Source organism: Zootermopsis nevadensis, unplaced genomic scaffold (genome assembly GCF_977971745.1).
Source record: "Zootermopsis nevadensis isolate Lab colony 2312 unplaced genomic scaffold, Znev_1.0 Znev_ptg000022l, whole genome shotgun sequence".
In the NCBI taxonomy this organism is placed as follows: domain Eukaryota; kingdom Metazoa; phylum Arthropoda; class Insecta; order Blattodea; family Termopsidae; genus Zootermopsis; species Zootermopsis nevadensis.
Window position 1 is genome coordinate 27,416,364 of NW_028259154.1, and position 24,418 is coordinate 27,440,781.

The window sequence follows — 24,418 nt, forward strand, 5'->3', positions numbered from 1 at the left end:
GATTTATACTAAGGAATGTGATAGGGTACAAACAATTACCGTTCACAATGAAGATAAGAGATTACAGAACGTGCAATGCTCTCAGCGAATTTGAAATGAAGTACAGTTTTCAACTTGCGCAAGAAACTTGTACTTTCATGACTCGCGGTGCTGTAAGAAACAGGCCATCTTGCAAGAAACTTCAGTTGCTGTAAAGTCCTGGGTTCAGCAACGCAACACGCGTCTCTTCGTTATAAGCTCGGGCGCAAATTCTGTTGTCGTAGTGACTCGTAAGGACTTCGGACATGATCGGTTGATGAATTGCTTGAAAATCCAAACACTGACTAGGGTTAGTGGCCTTTCCATTTTATTTCTGTTAGTGTTACATAGTGTACTTGTCCTTAACTATAATACAGAATGCTTAAAGAATTATAATATAGCGACGATCCTGCAAATTGACGAACAGTGGTTGATATTAACGATTAATCATGAAAGCTACTTACATCTCCTCTGGCACTACAAAAAGAAAAGCGAAAGGAAACATTCGGATATTTTTAAGAGATGAAAATATAGTGCGAAGGCACACATTAAGTTGCACCCAGGTGCTAAAAGTACTTTGCGTTCTGCTGGAGGAGCCCTTCCTCGCTGTTCGCCGTTCGACATTAATGAAAGAATTAAAACTTTAGAGGATTGGGGACGTAAAAGCGATCTCCATCGTACTTAGGCTGCTCTACCTTTAAAACGAATTGTAAAGATGTTTCACTATTCTCAGTAATTGTGTACAAATATTGAATAAACACATATTGTACCCAAAACACAATGCCGATGGTCGACTGCGTCTGCAACACTTTAGGAAAGTTGTGGCGTTTTTCTCCAGAATTAGACATTCGACTTCGGCGAGTGGCCCCGACGAGGCCAGAGCTTTCTGGCTGGGAATTCGCCGAGTAGGGGATTCCGCATCCAATCACTACCCACAGAACCGCACGTACAATGCCCACTACTGTTGCTCGATTTGAACGAGAATTGGAAGATACCTACTGAATGTAGTAGGACTGTCCGATATAACAGCTCATGAAAAACTGCTCATCGTGTTTCGAGTTGTCACAGACAGACAGACAGACATGGTGAAGCTGACAGGCACATTTTTGCAACGTTTTATTGCGAACGCCCCTAAAATGTAAAATAAATGTGTTCTCTCTATGACTTTGATTTCATGGCCCCATCTGCGTAAATTTCACGTTATGTAGGGGGGTTCCAAGTCACTGGCGACAGAACTCCGTCGACGAAGTCTCAGGTGACGACGACACCTCGACCTCATACTCTTTTAACAGCTGTGTCACGTCCATTGCACTTCAGAGAGCCACATACTCGGAAGGCAGAGGCGAGCACAACGGAGGTAACGGCGGGGGTGGGATGCCTTCCACGAACCCGGGTCTTTCTATGCTCAGATCCGTGTCGGGGAGGGACAGCGTCGAACTACCCCCCGCCGTCACCCTCGGCCCCATGTTGTCGTACTGCGGTAGTAACGGGTGTCTCCGTGGCAGAGTGGCGTAAGATGCCGGATTGCTGGGCAAGTAGGGCGCATCGGGGCGAGCCGCGACACTCACGCTGGCTGTGGCCGCCTTGGAACGGTGCGGGATGTCCAGTAGGTCGGGGTAACATCGCTGCCCTTCGGCCGTCGGCTCCTGGCTCACTGACACCGAGATGAAGATGTTGCCGAATGCGCCAGCAGGGAGAATGCTCGTAGAGAATTCGGGGGGCGGAGGAAACACGGCCACCGGCATGATACCGCCTACCGCAGGCTGATCAGAAGCGTGGCTCTCGATGGTGATGTGCACTGGCGGCTCACACAGTTCGAGAGACTGCTCCAGTAGCTCCATTTCAGGCTGCGAACCCAGGCCCTCGGACGGCCGGTCAGTGGTAGTGATGCTGACGTCCAGAAGCTTCTTCTCCTGCTCCGTGAAGCTCACGCTGCCCTTGAGCTTGGCTTTCCGGCGATGATGCTTCCGTCGCCTGCAACAGTTGCACGCTATCGTGAGAAGTGCCGAGAAGATCGCGGCGACCCCGCCCGCCAAAATGCCGGCCCACAGCAGCCACGAATCCGCCTTGCTGAGCGTGGTGGCCGTCACCACTTGCGGCAGAAGCAACGACGCGTTGCTGCTCGCCACACCGCGTGCGTTACGCGCCACGCACGAGTACTCCCCTGCGTCTTGCTCCGTCACGTTGTACACGCTCAGGTTGGTCCACTTCTCACGAAAACTTTCCTCCTCCTCCTCGATAATGAAAAACTGTTCTGGAAAAGAGGAGTTGCCGACGCTGCCTGCGCCGACAGGCCTGCCGTTAAAAAGCCATGTCACTTCTGGCTCGGGGTCACCTCGAACGTGGCACCGAAAAGTCACGTTACCACCAGCTTCTTCCTGCACCATATTTTTGCTGAGGCTCACCTCCGGAGCACACGCAAATTCTCGTGGAGTGACGTCTTCCCAGAAACGCCCCGTCAGTGCGTCGGATTCGGAACACGTTAGCGAGATGGAGTAAAGGTTGCTGTCGAGTAGCCAGTTCCGGAAGCCGCGCAGATCGCAGTCGCACTTCCAAGGGTTTCCGTCCAGTATCAGGGTCTTCAACTTCACTGTCGGCAAGAACACTTTTTCTGACAAGTGGCGCAACTGGTTTCGCTTCAGATCGAGCAATTCCAACATTGGCACGTGTACAAAGGCGTCGGTGTGGATGTGCCGAAGTTGGCAGTCCTGCATCTCGAGCGTTCTCAGGTGCGGCAGAGAAGGGAATTGTCTCTGACGAAGTTCCGTCAGGGGATTTCCGTTCAAGTAAAGCACACGTAGACGATCGTTGCCCGCGAATGTGTCCGGGTGGACGCTGGACACCGCGTTGTCCGACAAGTCCACCTCGACAAGTATCTTGAGATCCCGGAAGGCGTCCTTGTGTATCTCACGAACACCTGTTCCGCGCATGAAGATGCGCTGGAGATTAATGAGACCGACGGAACGGAAGGCGTCCTTGGTGAGATACGGAATGTCGTTGCCGGCCAGGTCCAGCACCTGCATTTCTGAATGTAAAGTGTTGGGTACGGCGGTGAAACCTGCCTCTCGGCACAGGGCCGTCCTCTTGCCCGACGTCCACTTACACTGACAAGACGCAGGGCAGTCGGTCCAGTCGGGGGCTGCAGTGCACGTGGTCAGGAACAGGAGGAGTGCGAGTATCCTTGGAGGAGTAGCCATGCTCACACGTCGTCATCTTGCAGCATCGGGCCTTCTCGAGCCTGCAGCAAGAACACCACTCGAATTAGCTGTTGTGCTGGACACGGACCCCTCTTGGCAGTTCTGAACAGGGGGCAAACTCGGCAGGGAACTACCAAAAGCGAATCCACTGTTTTAGTCAAATCCGTTGTATGCATTACTCAGACAGAATCAAACACAGGACACAATGGGAACAGAATGATTGTGTGGCACTTGAATCTTTACGACTTATGTTACAGGAAGTAATTATTAATATTAATTATAATAATTATTATTATATTACGGGATTATCATCGTTGTATTGATGTACTTGTGGGGATATCGAGAGCTGTACCCAGGAAATACAGTTATTCAGCCGAAGAATGTTTTAATCCTAATTGCAGATCCTAATATAGATTAGTAGCTTTCCCACTCGTTATTTGGTCGTGTAAGTAGGCATTTATTTACTCTGAAGGTGAACATAAAAAAGTTCGGCCTGGCATAACGAAGAGAGACATGTTCAAGGTTGTATCTCAGGGATGCTGAATGAGTAACATAAGCGGGAACGTTAGGAAAAAAAATAGTTTTGGAGGTTTTTGAGAAGAAATCGGTGTATGGATTCTCAGGTTGTAAATAACCTTGCTTGTATTGTCAACTGTGTAAAGAAAAATAATTCTCAGCGTAAAATGTTACACGTCTCTCTCTCGCTTTTCTCTGAGATTTTCACGATCACAGTGAACGCAGACTCTTTGGTTTCGCCAACCTCTTGTTTCGTGATACGAATGAGGAGCAAGTGACTTGAAAATCAAAGTGGGATTCTGCAAAGCAACATTTTAAGTTTTCTGGCTGAATGAGACAGCCGCCAGTTGCACTGACTGACACGCCTTGTTGACGCACACACAAACCTGACAAGAAATGGAAATGCGACAAACTCTGTGCTGGGGCGTGACAGGCAATGAATATTCGGTTTCCTATAAAGAGAGGGGAATTTGCCGACTTGTGGATAATTCAAGTGGCGAGCTCACAGCTTCTGTTTATTTATTGAGCAATCTGTTTTATGGCTGAACAGGACTTTATGAACTTTTTCAAGTTTAGTGAACATTCACGTGACTTTATTTTGAATACATCACTTCTATCAAATGCGTGTCTTAATTTACAGAGTCGTTGGTAATATCTCGCTAGGTCTTGAAGCTATCCATAATATTCGCAACTCATTTACATATTTCTGCCAAATGCCTGCTAGTGTAACAACGGAACTTAAAAGACGTCTGGTGTGCGCTCAATTTACAGAAGAGGCATTCGTACGGGCATGAGGCATGAAGGTTCCTGTCACCAGTTCTTTTTGTTCTTGTGTTTCGTACTTCTTCGCAACTTCGTCACTTCTTTACGAAGTCCAGTTATTGTCAAGTACGAAATCCTCTGTCCCGTTATGTTCGTGGATGCTTAAACATTTTTTCATTAGAGTGTTTAGTCTGAACTGGACTTTTGTATCCTTTAATGTGCCACGGCGTTATTTCCTCTGACGTTTTCTCTAGGTTTTCAAGTTGGTCTGTGATTTGTCTTCAGCTCCGTCCATATTTCTGTAACTAACATTGCCGTGTTACTGGCCGGCCAGTCGATTCCTGTCATCAAGTTTCGCGTAAAAATTATTCCATCCTGCACTGCGCCGAAACAATTGTGAGCTCATCTCAACAGCTACAGTCGGCGTTACAGACGGCACTGATTTCGTTTCTCAGCCGGAGAAAACAACAGAATTTGAACGTCTTTAAAATCCAGAAAGGCAACAAATGTGCGGATCACCATTTCGCGGAACTTACGCAAGGCAACTAGGGTTCTGCGCACAATCCCCTCTCTCTCGGTTTTGATACGTTAAACGGAAACTCGTGTCTTGCATGAGACACAGCTTCTAACGTACCACACACATTGGACTTCGTTTCGGTCTCTCATGCGTCTCTTTGGTTCGTGGGGTATGCACTTGGTATGTGTACCAACAAATAATGAAGCAGCAGATCCTAGAATGGAGGCGCGCGTGTGTTCCAATGCTCCTGTTCAAACTAAAGAAGAAATCTGCAACGCTGGACAAGTTCAATGTCTAAACCATCGGATTCGCGTTTCCGTTGCAGAAGCAAATGAATTCCTGTCTCTTTAAAATACGCGCGCTGGCTTTTTGCCGGTAAACGATATTAAAAGCAGATAGGCCTTTCTTGAAGTCAGATATTAATTTTGTAAAAGTAATTAATAATTCGTAGAAACATTATAAAAAAGTTTTGGAGGTACGTGTCATACAAGAGAAGCTGATTGTCACTCAGCTCGTCAGAATATCGCGCTTGTGTGGAACCGAACGACCATTAACGAATTAACAAGATTGTATTCTGAGCCAATTAAATACATTCAACACCATCAAAGTTCCGAGTTCTGGCCGAGGACCAACGTGAGAACTAATGAACCACGGAGGCTGGGCGCTTGAAATTTGGTACTGCGAAACGTCAGTGCCTATAATTTCTGTAACATCTTAAAAATATGGCGCCCGTGCGAATACGTGACGTTGACAAAGCCTGTGTTCAACAAGTTCTTTTTTTTCCGAACAGAAAATTACTACCGATTACAATAATATTAATACGTAAGATATCAGAATTTTCAGTCGCCAAACTCATTTCACCTCGACCACCTTATTCGTATTACGTATGATATCTACTGAAAACATACGATTTCTGAAGCAGACCGCCATCTTCGGACCCACCGGCGCGAAAACCTCAGATCCTGCAGTTCGACTAACAAAAGAAGGTTCCGTTTCACGAACAGGTTTAATAGATTTCGAGAAATGTTGCATACATCGCAGGTATTAAGTAGTTTTATACGGAGAAAGCTCTCTTCAAACCATTTTGTCCCACTCAATAAGCAAACGAAACAGCAGATCAGATACAAATGCATTTTGAAGTTTCTTTTATTTAATGACGAATGAAAACTGTTGGGAACGGGTAGAACCATTTAGAACCCCAGGGTGCAATCTTTTCCGAGTGCATTCGACTCGTCCATCGGTGCCCTGCATGAATTTTATTTATTTCGCAATAAGAAATCGTTCCGGGTGCCACGTCACGTGTGCGCTGTACATAATCGGAGAGTAACTCTGCTGGAACGCGGATTATTTTAACCCACAATCAAATTGTTGTTTTCCTCTGTATTCATGGATCTACAACGCGTTGTTCGCAGAAAGCGTGCAGTTCACTTTTGACTCACAATCGCCGTAACCTATTTTGGTCTTCGTTCGTTATCGAAAGTGATTCTTAGGAGGATGCAGTCTTTTCCACTGTTTCAGTGCCGCGAACAGAGCAGTGAAGTCTATGTTTAAAATATGTCAAAATTCCTGTAGATACGCGTTTGATCTCCGTAACATGCGATAGGTTTAGTTGTATTCTGAAGAAAGGGGCGTCCACAAGATACGTACAAGACTCACTCACCTGTCGTGGCTTCTGGAGAGAATCTCTGCAGTGACGAGTTGAGCTCTGCATCAAGTCATGACGACATCGATCAGTTCCGTCCTACTTTCCTTTCATTTCAAGAAAAGAGTTTGGAATCTACACTTTGCACATCGCAACCATCACCTCGTGTTCCAATAAAGCTCGAGGAATGAATGTATCTCCGAAGCAAAAACCCTTCTCTGGAAGAGGGCTTTAAGCACTCCTGACTCTTAACTACAACTCACTTTATAAACTTGCACGAATTTCATCCCGGAAAATAATGAAATTGTTAACTTACGGTGTCTACAAGAAAACAGTCAACTTGTATGTTCAAGATAATTTGCCAAAGTCATCGATGTCTACTGATGATCTTGCACAGTATCCCAGTCACCTCAACAGATTCCATATTTCTGCTTTAAGGCGTGTAAGCGTAGAATTAGATGGCGTTGCTCTGATTGTGTGATAATTGTTTCTCACAGCTTGCCTTTCAAACACACATCAACGTAAGTAAACTGCACTGCTGACGGCTACAAGTTCACTTACGTGTTCGTCACACGTAGATATGAGGCCTTTATTCAGGAACCAACTCGCTGAAATACTTTTCACGTAAGAAATGTTGTTTGAATCGAAACTTTAGTGCAGTGAAATCGGGTCTTAAAATAAGGTTAATTTTATCTGGCAGAACGTCGCACACCGACATGCGATATTATTACCCCGCTTTGAGGACTCCGAAACGAACGGCACGTCGTCATCTTGCCACCACAATCACTTGAATCACTTACGCGCGTGCCACAGCGGCAAGTAAGTGAGTTGCATGCACACACATAACTGATACCGTTCTAAATTCGCAAAATAATCAGGTTTCTTCGTCAAATTTCCGTATTAATCACCGGTATCTTCCGTCATTTATAGACGTATTTTATGGGGGGGACATTTTTCACATATACGAAGTTTGGTAAAAATAATACGCATGTCTACAGAAGACCGAGTTGCACCAACAACAAACCAACCCCGTCTGTCACAGCCCTGGCACTGCGTTCAGCAACAACCCCCCCACCCCCCACACCCTCCCGGCTCAACTCGCACGAATAGAGTTTACGCGACTGCCACCAGAGCGCAGCAACCTGCAGACACCCGATGTACTATTTCCCCCCCCCCCCGCCCTAGGTAATAGTACGTTATACATAATTTTATTTTATTCAGCGCAGGTAGAAAAATTCTAAAATCTATAGGGGAATAACGCAAAACCACAGAAGCTCAAATTGATGCTAGTGAGGCGGTTGGTCTAGAAGTAAACACCGAACAAAATTGGTATCTCGATTCATGAGCAAATTAAATTCAGTTCAGAACTTTCGTCTTTTCGTCTCATGTCTAAAAAGGGGGGGGGGAACCTTTGACTGTGGTTTTGTATGGGCGTGAAATTTGGTCTCTTGACACGAAGGAAGGGCGTTTGAGAACAGGATAGTGAGGGGAATATTTGGACCTAAGAGGGATGAATTAGGAGGCTGGAGAAGGTTGCAAAGTTAACTACTCGCCAAATACAATTAGACTGCTCAAATCAAAAAGGATGTTGCAGTACCAGCCCCGAGTTTCATGGGAAATTATTATTGCCAAATTGGACAAGGGTTTTTGCCGTGCTTAGTTAATCCAGTTCACAAACTCACTGTTTCCTCCATTTTAATATTATCCACACTTTTATGCCTAGGTCTCGCCTTCAATTGTGTACACATTTCACATCGTAAACATATTTGGTGATTAATGCGTCATTCTGACATTTCCTGCCTTTCAGCCTCTGTTTTTATTCTCGCTTTTCAGACGCGTTAGGGTAACTGAAGAAGTTTCAGTAGAAGATTGTCTATAAATTCAAATGATGGATAACGGACCCTTGAGCGCCTGTTATAGTTTTGCGGAGGGGGGGGTCTGCGAACGGCCTCCCACAAATGTGACAACGCTCGTGAGAAAGCTTCTTATAAAGTAGGAGTTATTTGCCTCTTAAACAAGCAGCGGCGAATTCAAGATAATATTTCTAATTTTTTTTTGTTCTTGTAAGGAACATTTGCGCTCCTTGTTCATATAAACTATTTTAAGCATACGCATTGAATGACCGAGCTTACAAATCATGATGAGTTTTCTTTTTTCCAACAAACGTTCTACCACACATTTGCACAGAAGCAGTTTTCATATTGTTAAAGCACGCTTTGTTAGAATCCGTGCACTGCCGCAAGGACCTCTTAAACATTGGTAAACTTCTACCATACTACAAAGCACTGGAAACCAACATACACATCTTCGCACCAACCGCTGTTAAAACCTGAAATCCAACGATTTTGCAGTTATTCCCCGTCGTCACAAATAGAGGTGTCAGCTGCTTGGGCTGTGGTGAATGGAATGCGGCCAGCACTGGTTTGATATTTGTAACATGTATTTTGTTATGTCTGTTAAAGTACTTACGACAATAATATCGTGATATATTCCATCGATAATTTGCTGTGATAGTGTTTTATTCTGATTGAATAAATATGAACCTTGTTGCTTCGCTCTACGTTGTGATCCGCCCTTCGGTTGTTAATTTCAGAGTTACATAAATGAGCTGTTTAGTGCAATGCAATATCATGTCATAAATGCTCTGTGAGAGAAAATATATAGTAATAAAACTCGAAGTTTTGTGATATTAATGTTATTGTTCAAGGTAACAGTTACTGAGCTTTAGGCCTATATCTGCTGTATAACATAACCTGTAACAAAACTTAACCTCAACGCAAGAAGCATTTGCTCTTGGTCCCGTCTCATTTAACTAGAAGTGACTCGTATTCAGTTGACAGAATAGCAGCCATCCGTTACAGTACAATAAAGTAATCAGGATTGCTCGTAGGAGACAGCGTCATGCTTTGCCATGCCCTGTGGCGAGACATTGGGTGAGCAGTTTTGTTCTTGGAGCAGTTATTGCTTCTGCATTGCTCTATTACACACTAGTAGATCGTCATGGTGAGTATGCAGTTACTGGCTGCGTTATGTAGTAGTTGACTGTGTTTTGATTTAATTTTTGAGGGTGGATTTGCAACTGTAATGTTTCGCTGCCTGCAGCGGATGGAAACAACATGCTGGGTTTCACAGGCCGGGAGGCACGGCTGGCAGGGAGGGTGCGCGAGATGGAAGAACAGAACCAGCTCTTACGTCGGCAACTCAGCATCTCTCAGAGTCACCTAGTTGCAGCTATGCGAACCAGCAATAATACACCAACACAGAACTTCTTACAGCCTACTCATGACCATTCAGGGCATTGCCCTAATGTGGTGAGCTAGTAGTAATTGTCTCTAAGTTCATCTACGTGGGGGCAGCGGAACTGCGGTTTCTAGGGTCCCATCGCTCATCACCCAGGTGATACATGGTAGTGTCGGTGAAAGCGATGAGCTCGGAGAGGAACGTGTCTCTTTGCCACTTTCTTCATCACAAATACCACACTGACTGACATAAAAGTTTCTTGCGTGTGGTGGCGGAGGCAGCGAGGACCTCTGTAATGTTGGTAAACTTGGCACAACACATCTAAGAATGTGGGTTAGGTTAGGTTGCAAACTACAATAACTTATCACCCGATGGACATGTACTCAGTTCAGAAGACTCCACACATAAAAATAAATAGGAAGTCGATGATGGGACAGATTTAGAAGTGTAGTATTCTTATTGAAGACTGAACCAAAATAAAAGTTATATTGTATTTATTTTTCAGGAAGCGGATGTGCCAAAGTGTGAAGTGGTGCATGTAGCGATCGTGTGCGCCGGTTACAATTCAAGCCGCTCCGTCGTCACGCTTATCAAATCGATACTTTTTTATAGCAAGAACCCGCTTCACTTTCATCTCATTGCTGACTCTGTTGCTCAAGTCATCCTCCAAACACTGTTTTACACTTGGAGCGTGCCACAAGGTATGATTTCAAGTGCCACTTGCACGTCTGAGCAGACTTGCCCGTGGAAATATGGGCTGTGTATAAATTGTCTTTACAACTTTGCTCACGAATGAAAAGACGCGAACTTGCTGGTAGGACAATATGCGGTTTATTTGTATTTGAGCATGATTCTGAATACATTAATTCAGTTCATAATTTTCCAAAAAATTTTATTTCATCCTCACACCCGTTTCCCTTTGTGTAAATAAAGTTTTGCTCACCATTTAACCTTTCATCGGGTGGACCGCTGAATGATCTGCAGTTCCTAATTGCATTTTTTCTCTTTTCACGTGGAATTGCACTTGAGATACTCGAAGCACATAACGCACGTAAAGTCTGCCGTTAACCGAGTGATTCTTTCCATCGGCAGAGAAGGAAACTTTTCAGAGGCTCGTCTGTGTTCCACTGGAACAGCATCTGCCTTTAAGGCTGCTTTGTTGGCAATAATGTAATTTTGCGACAACTTCTATAAAAATTGTTAAACAATTTGTACAATAAATTTTTCACTAGGTTTCAGAAGTACAGTTTCCACAGCATGAAGTGCAGCTGTCACTCTAAAATAATCGGCGTAGTTGTTAATATAACCTTAATTATTTCTGCTGAAAGAAGTGAGGTTGTATTATTTAATCCACACGCGGATCCTCGAAACATCAGAGGATGTGGGTAATGCAGCCAGCTGCTGTTTCTTAAATGTCACGTGTAGCCCGAGAGGCAGCTCCCTAAGAAGAGAGTGTCTGTTTGTTTGTGCCACGATTGAAGTAAGAAAGAACAGATACAGAATTTTATGTTTTTTTAATATTGACATTTCAGCGGAAGTAAGTTTCTATCTGGCAGACAACGTAGTGCCGGACGTGTCGTGGATTCCCAACAAGCACTACTCTGGTGTTTATGGACTGATGAAACTTACGCTTCCTAAAGTGTTGCCGGACACACTTCGGAAAGCCATTGTGCTGGACACGGATGTCACGTTTGCCACAGATATAGCGGAATTGTGGAGTATCTTCTCAAAGTTAGGTCCTAAACAGGTATGGTCCTTTTTTCCCCTTAATGTTCATTATTACTAGATTTGTAACACCTTTCTTAATGTTATCAGAACATACAACTCCCGCCCCATCACAGGTATTTTGATTATCATGTTGGAGTTACAGATTGAGAATAAAGATGTTTACAACATTTTTTGATGTAAAAAATCTGGGAGTTTGATTTTTATGTTCCAATTTTCTTAGGCAATCGGTCTTGTTGAAAACCAGAGTGACTGGTACTTGGGAAAACTGTGGAAGAAACATCGACCATGGCCTGCTCTAGGGAGGGGGTTAGTATTTTATTTGCTATTGTTACGTGCACAAATGAGTAAAGTTAAAGTTGAGAAAAATGAAAATGTGCCATTTTATGAATGTGTGATTATTTAGTTTGTTAATTGATGTGCTGTTAGAATGTTTCCTGTGTTTGTTTAAGGTACAACACGGGGGTAATTCTTCTTCAGCTGCAGAGGCTGCGCGAATTGGGATGGGGTCAGCTGTGGCGTCTCATCGCCGAGAAGGACCTCATCACCATGCTTGCGACCAGCCTGGCCGACCAGGACATCTTCAATGCCATCATCAAGCAACACCCATATCTCGTGTACAACTTGCCCTGTCAGTGGAACGTCCAACTGAGTGACAACACTCGGAGTGAACTCTGTTACACCGAAGTCACAGATCTCAAGGTAAATGTTTATCCGGGTCTGAAATCGGAGTGGAGAAGAAGAGTTTTGTAAAATACTGTTGACAACGGGCACTCGACAACTCCTGCCCAAAATAACGTGGAGAAACGGTGGATTTCGTACGTGCGTCGCCTCACTACGTTCCACAAGCTCTTACTGTAGCTGTTGCTCTCCTGTTTTTGTGATTGTGATGGTAGTCATTCACCTTCGAAACTTTTTTCTCTTTGTCAGTGTCCAGAAGTAATTGTTTCTTCAGTAAAGTTTCTTTGCGGAGGCTCTGATTGATAATGGCTGACCACAGAGTAAGAAATGCTCACTTTCATGTCTGAACACGAAATTAAAGCTGTGATTATTACTGGGTTGCTTTCTTCGAAGTTGAGACACCGTCACGTTTCAGAGTAGCAGTTTCAGTCTAATCAGAACTGGGCTCAGGTACTAGTGGATTAACCGTACGCATGCCATTAATTCCGTTTAGTACTTGATGAAAGTAATTTTTCTGCATGTGCATATATTTTTGAGATTACTAGTCTTATTCTTTATCAAATTACTTTTGGGTTGGCAGAATCGTGTTAAAAATATCCAGGCAGCAGGTAAAGTGCTGAATTCCAAAATATGTGGTGACGAGGCCTATACTAATGCAACTGATGTTACATATCGGCGTAGGATAGTGAAACGGAAGTGTGCGCATTACGTTAAATCGTTCATAAACTTTACTGTGTAAAATAATAATATTGTGAAACTTTTCAGGTTATACATTGGAATTCTCCAAAGAAACTGAAAGTGAAAAACAAACACGTGGAATTCTTTCGCAACTTATATCTGACGTTCCTGGAATATGATGGAAATTTGTTGAGGAGAGAATTATTTGGGTGTAATAATACGAAGGTGTCATTGAAGGAAAGAGAGCTTAGCAAGGTGAGTGATGAGGACGACGAGCCTTTTTTTGTAGACGCTGCCTGAGCTAGGGACTTTGCTCGTGAGAGTTGGTGGCACTGGTCTTAACTTCCCTCTTTAGTGCTACATATATCTCATATAAACACGGAGGAATTGTGCTTGGCGTGGTGAATGTGTTGTGTGATCCATAGTCTCACTTCAAATTAAAAGCCAACCTGAAAGTAATTAATTATGTAAACAAGCATTTTGCTCTTATAATTACCTCTACAGAATGTTTGTATACAAATGAATGCAATGGGGCGGAGTCCTTAAGAAATTCTCAGTTTTTTATGTCATCCAGAGGTTCAAAATTGTTTTCACAAGAGCCTACCACTGGTCCCAGATGGATCAGATAACAGCCCCCTAGAAACATTTGATATTACATGCCTGTGTCTAATGAGCGGTCTATTCCCTTCAACCTTTTGTGCGAACTTTTCTTCGTCACATGCCCTGCCTCTTTCATCATCCTAATGTCTTACGAAGAATATAAATTATGGTGCTCCTCATTATGCGACTTGGTCCATCCTCCTCACCCTTCATAGGTTTACATTTTGACCTACGTGAAAGAAGTAAAATCACATTTCTTTTTGTATTTCAATAGTTGTGACTACAGTCCAGAGTTTTGGGAGAAACCCCATTTTATGGAGTTGGTTATGTCGGATGCTGGTAAGACAAACTTTCCGATGAAAGGCTGCATCTGCCAGATTTGGCCAGCCACCGGCAAATGGCGGATCACGTCAGAGCAGAGCCTCAGTTGCGCCTAGAGATTTGTTGCGTTGCTCATGGCACTCACATTGGACGTGCGTGAACTTGAAGTGTTTCTGCACGTGTCTCAAGTTATGTCATTTGTTTTGTTTATGAAGTGTAACAAATTCTAATCTTCATCATTCTGTGACATACTGTAGCTGCCTTCTGTCACACTGCCATTTTCTCTTCCAGTGCCCGTTGATACCCTGTAATTTAATGTTCGTACATATAGTAAAATTGTGTATGTTGTTGATAACAGCGATATTCCTCGATAATTGTTGTAATTATGCTTATCACCCTTTTAAATAGGTGAAGTAAATTATCTGGAAATTGTCCCTTATCAGAAGCAGAAGTAATAAGTTCAAGGATCTCAGAATATTACGCTTTATCTCCAGCTAGGATCCATTCTGCTGGAATTTGATGAATATCTGGTGATTTATGTTTGTTCAACTTCCAGTGGGAACCTCAGCTTCAGAAGAGCTAGGCTTAGATATTAATGGTTCGGCTGTATGTATTTATTCGATCATTAATCCCATTTTCATTCCGTGGCTGGCAAAAGTAATTCTTCTGGGAATCTGTAGACAGGTCATGATTCTCATCTTTATTTACCAAGTCTCTTGTAGGTTGGTAGCCCTTCTTAAATTTATTTGTACTTATGCTTTGTTTCAAAGTCATTTATTTTATTTTGCAGCTGTTCACATTTTTGGTTCTGAAAGTTCTAACTCCATGGAAGCTCCTCTGCACATAAATGAAGATCCTGTCCAGAGTTTTCATACCACTCATTTGCTTTATGGCCGCAAAGGTTCTGCACGATTCATTGTTTCATTTCTATACTCATTTTTCCTTTACTCAGTGAAGATTTTGTTCAGTGTTTAAATCAGTAATTTATGTTTCAAGTGGTTTAATCTGTGATTCTCGGAGACTTGAAGGAAAGCCTGACTGTTACTTCAGTCTCAATAAAATGATGTGTTGCAGTTAAATGAAGAGGACCCGTGCTACGAATTCCGTCGTGCTCACGTCAACAGTCTGCGAACGCATCTCTACTTTCTGGATTATGAGTATGAGCCATCAGCCGATGGGTATGATGTCACGCTGGTTGCGCAGCTGTCCATGGATAGGTTACAGATGGTCGAGGCACTTTGCAAACATTGGGAAGGTAATTTTTATACAAAAATTTTAATTTTTGAATGTGTATGAACATTTTGTTGTAACACATCTTGTAAAAATTTGTCTTTTTAATTCTTGCAGATTTGTCCTCGGTTACAGAGACTAGTAAAACCATCGGAGTAGTTTTGAATTTCGATATGTGATTCTGGAGGGCAGTAAGAATGAAGTAATAGTAAAACCTTATTTTAAGAAGTTTGCTTAGTTTACGTATGCCCAAACACCGTGGACCATTGCCTGTCCTATGATGGACACACTCTCTGTTTGGTAGTAATGCATTCCTGTTTTCCTCATTAAGTGTGATGACTTTGAAGTTTTCATTTGTGGGTTGACAAACATGAAATTGTCACTTGTGTATCACAGATTTTACTTGTTTTGTCACTCAAACACGTTTCAGGACCAATAAGCCTTACTCTGTATATGTCAGATGCAGAAGCCCAGCAGTTTCTCAGCTATGCCTTAGGCTCTGAAGTCCTGGGCGGCAGAAAGAATATTGGCTACCACGTGGTTTACAAAGAGGGCGTAAGTGGAATTTTATGCCAGTCTTGTTAGTGATTTGTTTGAAATGTCATGAACTTTTCAAGGTCCTTGTCTCATTAAACGTGAGAATAGTACAGCAGCATCTTTCAGGTGAAGTTTATTTTTCAGAGCTTTTACCCTGTGAATTTTCTCCGAAACGTGGGTCTACAGCAAGTGAACACACCGTATGTCTTCCTTACTGATATTGACTTCCTCCCAATGTATGGTCTGTATTCATATCTCAAGAAGTCCATACAGATTCTCAATTTGGATGCCTCAAGAAAGGTACTGTATTCTGTGTCTGGCTACTGAAATGCATTTGTTATCGTGTTCTACGAGCAGTCTGTGGGTACATCGCCGTCCAACAAGTTCTCTTACTTTAACACTTGTTACAGGTCTCCTCTGAGGTTTACCATCCAAAATGTCCGAAATAAATATGCCTCGTGTCAGTAGTCTATTTAACTGTCTGAAGTGGCAAGACGCGTGCACTGGGGTTTAAATTTTCACCAGTTGCCATTTTTTGGTTACTGATTTTTGGTGGATAGAGAGAATTTCAGATCTACTGTATTTTTCTTTTAAGTTTTTAAGATTCTTTAAGGTTCATATTTTTTATGACAAAACAAGTCTGTCTGATTAATTTTTTTTTGTGTCTGAATTTCCATAGTCCCTTCAAGGCAAATGCTGGGATATTACCTTAAATTAGGTCATAACCACGTCTTTTCAGGTCCTACCTGACATTTCGTGAGCCAGGGTAGCTCAGTCAGTGCCTTGCTACTAACTGGATGACTGTTTTGATCCCTGTTGGGGGCAGAGGATTTTTTCTACTGGCCTCCACGTCTGGGGCCCACCCAACCTTCTTTCCAGTGGGTACTGGGGTCCTTTCATGGGGTTAAAGCATGGGGCGTGATGCTGACCACTCTCCCCTGTCTACTGCTGAGGTTAAGAAGGAGTAGGAGCCATACTCATCTCCCCCAAGCGCCTGCGTGGCGTAGAGTGGGGCAGATTTACTTACATTTGGCACTAGAGCTGCTGAGAGTGTTGTTAAATAAATCTTGGATGTAATAAATGTTCATATAAATCTACCCATCAGTTCTTGAGTTGACAAATGGACAGACGTGATCAATCCTGTAAGTTTTCATTGTGTACCCAACATTGAAAGAACACAGTAAGGTATTATACAGTCAGAGAGACAGCAGTAATTCACGTAGTTTTTTTATTAATCAAATTAGCGAGAGTTGTGCAACTTTGGTTACAGAATAATAAATGTGGCAGCAGTGCATTTTGGCTTACAAAATTGTGTTCGGGATCATTTTATATGCCACGCAAGAGGATGCAACATTTAAGTTAGATTTTAAAAACTCGTGTCTGTCGTGTGTTGTAAACCTAAAGAATTAACTTAAAAGTGAGATTGCAATCTTTATGGAATAAATATTATATTTTAGGATTGTAGAGCATTTAAGTAGGTGATTATGTTTTGTTATATGAGAGTAATTATAAGTGGAGTTGATTTTCCTGCCGTTTTTGAGTGCTGGTCCTTTCACCACTTAATATGAATTTTGTGTATAATTTTGTAGTTGTATGTCTTAGGCATTCTTTACTCTCCAGCAAAATCAAAGAATACCCTGTAGGTGTCTCGTGTCTTTCAGCCAGTAAGATCGTGCTTTTCCCGAACTATAGTTTTGGATAACGACAGAATTTTTTATTAATACGTTGTGACATTTCTAAGTAATGTACATATATTATAGTCATTGTAACGTCATCGTCATGTATGTTCATTTGTACAAATTAAAATTGTATCCCCTGCTCAGGATTCAAACCCACGTCATTTGACTCCTGACTGGCCTGATGCTGTAACCACTTGTTGGTTCTTTTCCTGTTTTTGATCAAATTTCCTTTCACCATATCCATCAGATGTGGTGAAAGGATACCTTTGGAAATATTATGCGTTCCACATGAGATTTTGAAGGTAGTGAAGATGCCAGTGTTGGTCATCTTGTACTAATGCAATTTGGACTTTGATGCCTTCTTTCCTGAAAGCAACGTTGGTACTAACTTTCATGATAATATTCCTGTTTATTACCTTTAATATTTGCAGGCATTAGTGGTTCCAGCATTTGAGACGCAACGTTACCGCATAATTTTTCCTAAAAGTAAAGCAGAACTTCTAAATATGTTGGACATGGGAACACTTTTCACATTTCGCTACCACGTGTGGACTAAGGGTCATGCCCCTACTAACTATGGTAAATGGAGGACGGCCACAACGCCATACAAGGTAATGTGTTCTTGTTCCTGTTCAGAAAGTTTTTGCTAACGTAGGATCTGAGGTTTTCACGGCGGTGAGTCTGAAGACGGCCGTCTTCTGGGTTGTTGCGCCGTGTAGTCTGGTAGAAGTTTATCGACGTTTCAGAGGTCCTTGCTGCCTCCATCATCAGGGTGAGATGTTTCTCTGAACTGTTGATATGAACCCCAGAACCTGTGGGAGATCAAGATTATTGGCAAAATGGTACCGGTTCGAGAATTTAAATGTAACGTCTGAAGGCTGAGTGCAAGTAAAAGACGGAAATTTTATAGCAGATATTTTTAAGTAACAGAATAATTGAGGTAACTGAATATTTTAGCTTTAATTTTTCTGTGTCTGAAATAGTATAGATAAGAGATGTTTAATTTCAGGAAGTTAAGGTTCTTATCAAACATTGCTTCTTTCCCACCTATACAAATTTTAGAAGCCCTAGCCACTAATAAGGGGAATAAAAGAAGTGCTACTTTCTGGTTTGTTTAGGTTCAGTGGGAACCTGATTTCGAACCGTACATCGTCGTACGGAAAGATATTCCCGAATATGACACTCGATTCGTTGGCTTTGGCTGGAATAAGGTGTCCCATATAATGGAACTTGAAGCTCAAGGGTTTGAGTTCGTTGTCCTGCCAAATGGTTTCATTGTTCACATGCCACATGCTCCTAGTTTTGACATCGCAAAATTCAGGAGCTCATCGCAGTACAGGAAGTAAGTGAAGGTGCTTTTAATTTTTGTTAATGGGTGGGTTCATGTCCATCTAATTGGTCAAATTAATGAGGTATGAACTACAATTGTATGGTTGTTTCATCTTTTCTCAGCAATATCAGATGTTTGTGGTTAATATTATCTTCGGATGCTTAATATAAAGTTAAGAGGATAACAAGTAATCAGGTTGCTTCCATTAATGCAGGCGTCGCAACTCTTCTAGGACCTTATTAAGCGCACAGCGATAAATCAGCATCTTAAATTGATGAATTAAAACTAAATGTGTTTTGTATGCATAACAGTTTTTGTTATTCTGTTTTTTAAGGTGCCTGAAGATATTGAAAAATGAGTTTGTGAAAGATCTCGGTAAACGTTACAGTAAAGTGTTTGACATGGAACTGGAGTAGGGGCAGTGCTGTCTGCATTTCCACCAAAGTTGTTAGACATTCTTCACCATCCAAGTTACAAGAAATACGAGTTGCTGATGAAGCGTATTTGTAACGGCGAGAAGACTGTGCGTGGCGAGTGCTCGTTCTTTCGATAATCATTAATTTATTCGTCTGCTTTCACTTACGTTTTGTTAAAATGGTTTATATGGATGTAGAAATAATAATTTGAAAGTGTGATATTTTGTCTTGATTATATTTTGCATGAGAGTGCATAATATTGAAATTATTTTCACAGTTCCCACCTCAATTCTATTTATAGCGTACCTTATTTTAATATCTGATGTGTGACTTTCTATTTTTTCTAATTTAATGTTTATAAACATTACCATTATTTTGCAGTAAGCATCGCTTTGTGTCTTGAAAATTATGGGGAAGATAATAAGATTTGTTGTAACAAATTTAATCTGTTTTATGTGTTTTGATTTCAAAATGACTTCTGCCTCTGTGAACATCCTGTGAGTCCGGAATCTGCAAATGTTATTGATGTCCTGTTTGTCAGAGGGCTGTGGCATGTCATTCTTCTGCCATGAGTCATCACACGTGAATGACATCTAGTACTGAACATTGTGTGTCTTCAGTGCAAAGTTGTTACAGAAATTTCACCGCGTTTGTAGGACAATGAGTTCCGACTCTGCCTCGTTACTAAGCTGAAAACGACAGGATCATTGCTAGACAAAAAGTCAGGAAATGAACTGTGCTGACAGAAGAGTCATTGGACGACATCGGCGCTAGACTTGTGAAAGTCTCTGAAACGAATAGTGCGGGAGACGGCGTTTCAGTAATGTCGTCACGTCGTTAAAACTGCAGCTGTGTAAGACGACAGTAGTTGATGCTCCGAAAAACATGATGTGTTTTCCAGCAGGATTTTGTAACACATCATTCAGCATATATAAATTTGGAAGCACCAGGGGAGGTTTTCAGTGACTGCATAATTAGCCGTGGTCTGTGGCAGGCATCGTGGCCTTTATTGGTAAGGAAACTTGAAATATGAGGTTACAAAACAAATCCCTGCTCTCTGGAAATCTAAGAAACATCTGCCTTCAGAGTAGAGCTATTTCCGGGCAAGAATGCCATATTCTACAGTTATACTGCGTGAATTCAGTCAGGAGGTCAAAGTTTTCAGCATCCGCTGCAGAACTGGTGAGTTCTTATTGCACTTTCTAAAGGTTATTCTCAGCGCGATAGCTTACCACTGAGTCGAGGCTGCCTTCTCCGACTGCTACTGAGATGTGGCAAATTGTGGCTTGCCCTCAGCTGTCTTGGACAAACAGGATGAGTTAGACCCTGAAGTTGACACACATGACATTTCAGGACGTGGATCTTCTTGCACATCAGGTGACTGGTTGCCATTTTGTGACAATTACATTTTTTGTCCTATTGTTTCTTCATTTGTAGCAAAATTAAAGGAAAATGTAACTGCAGAAACCCGTTTCATATCGGAGCGTAGAGAATGCAAGTTGTCCTTCATAATCGTGTAATGTGAATGAAGTCTGTAGTCACAGAATTTCTGATATGAAGATGACAAAAAAGATGGTTCGGACGATGTTTCCTGTAAGTCATTTGAAATGGCTTAAATTTTGAAGTGGCAATAAAAAATTTGACTTTATTGAAGATGGCCGTCTTCTGGGTTGTTGCGCCGCGTAGTCTGGTAGAAGTTTACGGATGTCTGAAATGTCGGTAAACTTCTACCAGAACCCAGAAGACGGCCGTCTTCCTACTCACCGCCGTGAAAACCTCAAATCCTACATTGACTTCATTGGTTTGCGGGTTTGTTTCTTAGAGATTTTTTCTTTTTCATGAAAGTCATTCTGAAAGAAAATTCTCACTTTAATACGGGGAAGTAAACGTCATTGTCCATTGCGCACTTTATAAATTGTGGCCTATTTTTGGGGGATTACCCAATTTTACCAACTTCATCTACACTGTTTAAGCTAGTATCACAAGATCCCTCATTTTGATGCTCTGGTCTGGATGTGTTTAGTGAATTAAACACGTCCTCAGATCTAACAACTAGCCATCCGCATGGTAATGTTGCAGGAGGCTTTTTCCCCTCCTATTTGCCATCCCCTACTCCCCCCATGTGCATGGACTCTGCAACAGTGGAATAGGTCTGCTTGTAAGTTACCGTGGAAACAGACCGAAAGATGGATATATTCCGAGCGGCCGACTACGTAGCAGTTCAGAACAGTTAAATTTGGATGTGAGAATTTTTCAGGGATATTTTAGTACTGGTTGATGTAGAATGTTACAATAATTTCTGTCCTGTCGTATACTGCATTCACAAATAACTCCGTTGATCGCGTACATCCCTCCTGATTAAAATGGTGTATGATGGTGTGGAGTCCATCTGTCTGAACTGGAATTTTGTGTTGTCATTACATTTATTTGAAATCACTGTTTCAGTCATGTGGAAGTGTAAACAATATACAGAATGATGGAAAAATTATTTTGCATGTTGACAGAAACTATTCAGTTTAAATTCAGTCACAGTAAAATAGCGTTTGGAGTGTAACTAAAAATCATCTGGGATTTCTTAAAAATTGGAACACCTGAGATTGAGAAATATTCGTGTCTTTTATGGAACCTGATGGTCGATTACTTCAGTGCAGCAATTACGAAGCTGACTGCCCGTCTTCTGCGTTGTAGTGCCGTGTAATCCGATAGTTTGCCATCTGTCAGACCGCGTGGTGCAGTGTCTTCGAAGGCAGTCTTCGTCCTAATGCGCTCGTGGGAATGATGAATCCCCACAAGGAGTTGGTTCACAATGAAAGCAAAAACTTCATAGCTACAGGTAAATATTTGTGCTTTAGAAAGTCACTAATTTTGAGGTCATTTTGTTCAGTGGAGTGCTTTTAAGCTTTGAAGAGAATATTTGAAGCAGTGGGAAATTGGAAGTGTAATATGTATTGTATCCAATTCGTGGCACATTTTTAAGGAAGTTAATTTCCATTTGTATTACACAATATTCACAGTGCATAAGTATCTCTGGAAGTCAGTTTTAAACACACCATGGGAAATTGTGATTGGTGTTCTATTTTCTAAAACTCTGCTATTATATGGGAAAACGATGATTTTAGACCAACGAAACTAGTCTGGGTGTGCCTTAAAGCTGGTTGGTCATTGCTTTGATAAGTATGCATTAAGTCCAAAGCAGAGACTTTTTCTAGTATTAAAATGCTGTGAACAATGTGGATAGTACAACAGTTATTGCAGAGCAGTGGTCCCCAACCTTTTTGTGCCTACGGGCACATTTGAGAGTTTATGAGATCGTGGAAGGCACCTACCAATTAACGAAGCCAAATTTTCATTTCTCTAGACAAGATATGGACACCAAATAATACACAAAACAACACGACGTTTAATGATACAAGAAACCACGCGATCAAAAATACGTACTTTTATAAGTACAATTATTATTACTCAAGTGCGATGTTTAACACAGCATTTCATCGGCCAGTTTTTCAAATTTGGGACTGTAGGATGACGTTGCTGCTCGCAAACAATCGTCAAGATGGACGTCAGTAAGTCGAGATCTGCGCTTTGATTAGATAATGTTCGTGGTTGAACGGCCTTCATTATTCAGTATAACCTCTTTCCGTAACAACGCGGGCACCCAAAAAAGTCTTGGCGGGCGCCGCAGAGTATGATGAAGTTAAGCAAAGTTAGTGTTCGGGCTGGTAGGTTATACATATAACATTTTTTAAATTGTAGCACTGAACATGTCCGGCAAACGACTGGAAAAGTTAAGATGTATTTAACGCCGAGCACAAGGAAGGTGTTTTTTGCAAGTATCTTATCGTTTTGAAAGTCAACACCATTTTTACCAACGGAAATGCCAAAGCTACTTGTTTACTGCACTCTCACCTATTTCAGAGTCTTTGATAAGGAACACTCATAGAGGTCACAAAAACTGCTGTAGGCAATCGATTTAAATCCGTTACTTTTACGTTTACAAATGAAAATTTGCATAAGGGCGATGGTGGAGCGTTTGTAAAGTTGTGCCGGACTACATGGTGCTACAACCAACAAGATTTCCGTCTTTGGACTCGCAGGTGAGAAAACCCGAAATCCTGCTTAGAAGGCTGTATTTAGATTGTCATGTACACTTATTTTTATATATTCACTTAGACTCAAAGTGAATGTTTGAAGACATGTGAGGTGGTGTGTACTAATTAGTAAAGCTTTTTCAAACAAATTTATAACTGTTTACGTGTAGGGTCCTCGTGGGTGTAGCGATGGTGTGCCAGAATTTGGTTGGATTCTTTCTTTTTCGACTCAAGTGCTTTGAATACGTGATGTCTGTTTGGTGTTGGTGGACCACCTTGGCTGCTCCCTCATAAATATGTTTTTGCATAACCCCCTCCTTCCTCTCATCTAAGGCTCCCATATCCCACTCCAGGAAAACCCTCAGTTATTTTTTAGAGGGCAGAAATCAGGAAGGAAATGCATACAATACGAAATCCGTGTCTGCCCTCCTTTTATTTCTAGAACTTACTTCTACTGTGAGAATCCGCGCTGAAATGGAAGGGAGAGGACTTTAAGTGGTACAGCTCTTTTGCCGGATGTTTGTGTTCGAGCCGTCTGCAAGTGAAGATTCCTTTGCGTATGAATCATTGAGGTAGAACGTAGTTTTGTTTGTTGCACGTTTTATTAATCATGTTGAAGGGGTCCCGGGATCTTGATAAACATTGTGACCTCAATCAGAAATTGCCGTCAATTCAGTAATCAGCGTGCACTAAAACCGCGTCTCGTGAAACTGTTTAATGACGTAATGTCAGATACAAAAGAAATGTTTTTGTAGAATTGCTCTCTTTATTTTGTTCTGTTTCTACTTGTTACGTTGAGATTGCTGCTGCTGGTGTCATGGAGAGATGTTTCCTCAAGGTAAAACATTTAGGTGGCTCTCCTTTACTTAGTGGGGAATCTCCACGTCCACTCAAAGTATTTGCGACAAGGTTGGTGGCCCCAGCACCCTGCCAGTTTCTCATAGTAACTAGCTCCTTAGCACCTACAGTCATCATTCCACCACTTCTAAATGATGTTCTGTCATTGCCCCAGATGCATTTCTCTCGTAATCATTGTCTGGGTTTCCTTGTGATGATCTCAAGGTCGTCCGTCACATGTCACGTGAGTTGGAAGGGGAGGGTGTGGTTGAGATAGAGACGCAGTTTTAGTTGTCATCTAGCAATCTGTCGCCAGAGGCACGGGCAGCCTCCCCGTGACAGCGCACTAACACTTATTTAAAAAATATATATATAAATACGTACATAAAAATGAATGTATGCAT

At 42.1% G+C, this 24,418-nt stretch overlaps 2 protein-coding genes across 7 annotated transcripts in view; one reads left to right on the forward strand and one right to left on the reverse strand.

The window, feature by feature from the left end:
* Window positions 1–19,534, forward strand: part of LOC110836403 (xylosyl- and glucuronyltransferase LARGE1) — a 99,319-nt gene extending 79,785 nt beyond the window's left edge. The window contains exons 1-13 of one of the 5 annotated variants that reach the window (XM_022077550.2): window positions 8,857–9,073; window positions 9,755–9,963; window positions 10,398–10,593; window positions 11,425–11,639; window positions 11,841–11,926; window positions 12,070–12,319; window positions 13,064–13,231; window positions 14,972–15,152; window positions 15,558–15,682; window positions 15,809–15,964; window positions 17,775–17,954; window positions 18,462–18,685; window positions 19,008–19,534. In XM_022077550.2, coding sequence (XP_021933242.1) covers window positions 9,769–9,963; window positions 10,398–10,593; window positions 11,425–11,639; window positions 11,841–11,926; window positions 12,070–12,319; window positions 13,064–13,231; window positions 14,972–15,152; window positions 15,558–15,682; window positions 15,809–15,964; window positions 17,775–17,954; window positions 18,462–18,685; window positions 19,008–19,089 — 2,058 coding nt within the window. In that variant the 5' untranslated portion in view covers window positions 8,857–9,073; window positions 9,755–9,768 and the 3' untranslated portion in view covers window positions 19,090–19,534. Of the gene's footprint in view, window positions 1–8,856; window positions 9,656–9,735; window positions 9,964–10,397; window positions 10,594–11,424; window positions 11,640–11,840; window positions 11,927–12,069; window positions 12,320–13,063; window positions 13,232–14,971; window positions 15,153–15,557; window positions 15,683–15,808; window positions 15,965–17,774; window positions 17,955–18,461; window positions 18,686–19,007 lie in introns of those variants that run through there. The other 4 variants (XM_022077549.2, XM_022077548.2, XM_022077547.2 and 1 more) reach the window with 4 other exon arrangements.
* Window positions 325–7,796, reverse strand: LOC147873072 (uncharacterized). Of its 2 annotated transcripts, none has more exons than XM_087353452.1 (2): window positions 6,658–7,796; window positions 325–3,256 (listed from the first exon to the last, which is right to left on the reverse strand). In XM_087353452.1, the coding sequence occupies exon 2, from the start codon at window positions 3,213–3,215 to the stop codon at window positions 1,332–1,334; it is 1,884 nt and encodes a 627-aa protein (XP_087209578.1). In that variant the 5' UTR covers window positions 3,216–3,256; window positions 6,658–7,796; the 3' UTR covers window positions 325–1,331. The 2 variants fall into 2 exon arrangements, with proteins under 2 accessions (XP_087209578.1, XP_087209577.1); XM_087353451.1 differs by having other exon boundaries at window positions 6,671–7,795.
* Window positions 19,535–24,418: the final 4,884 nt, after the last annotated feature.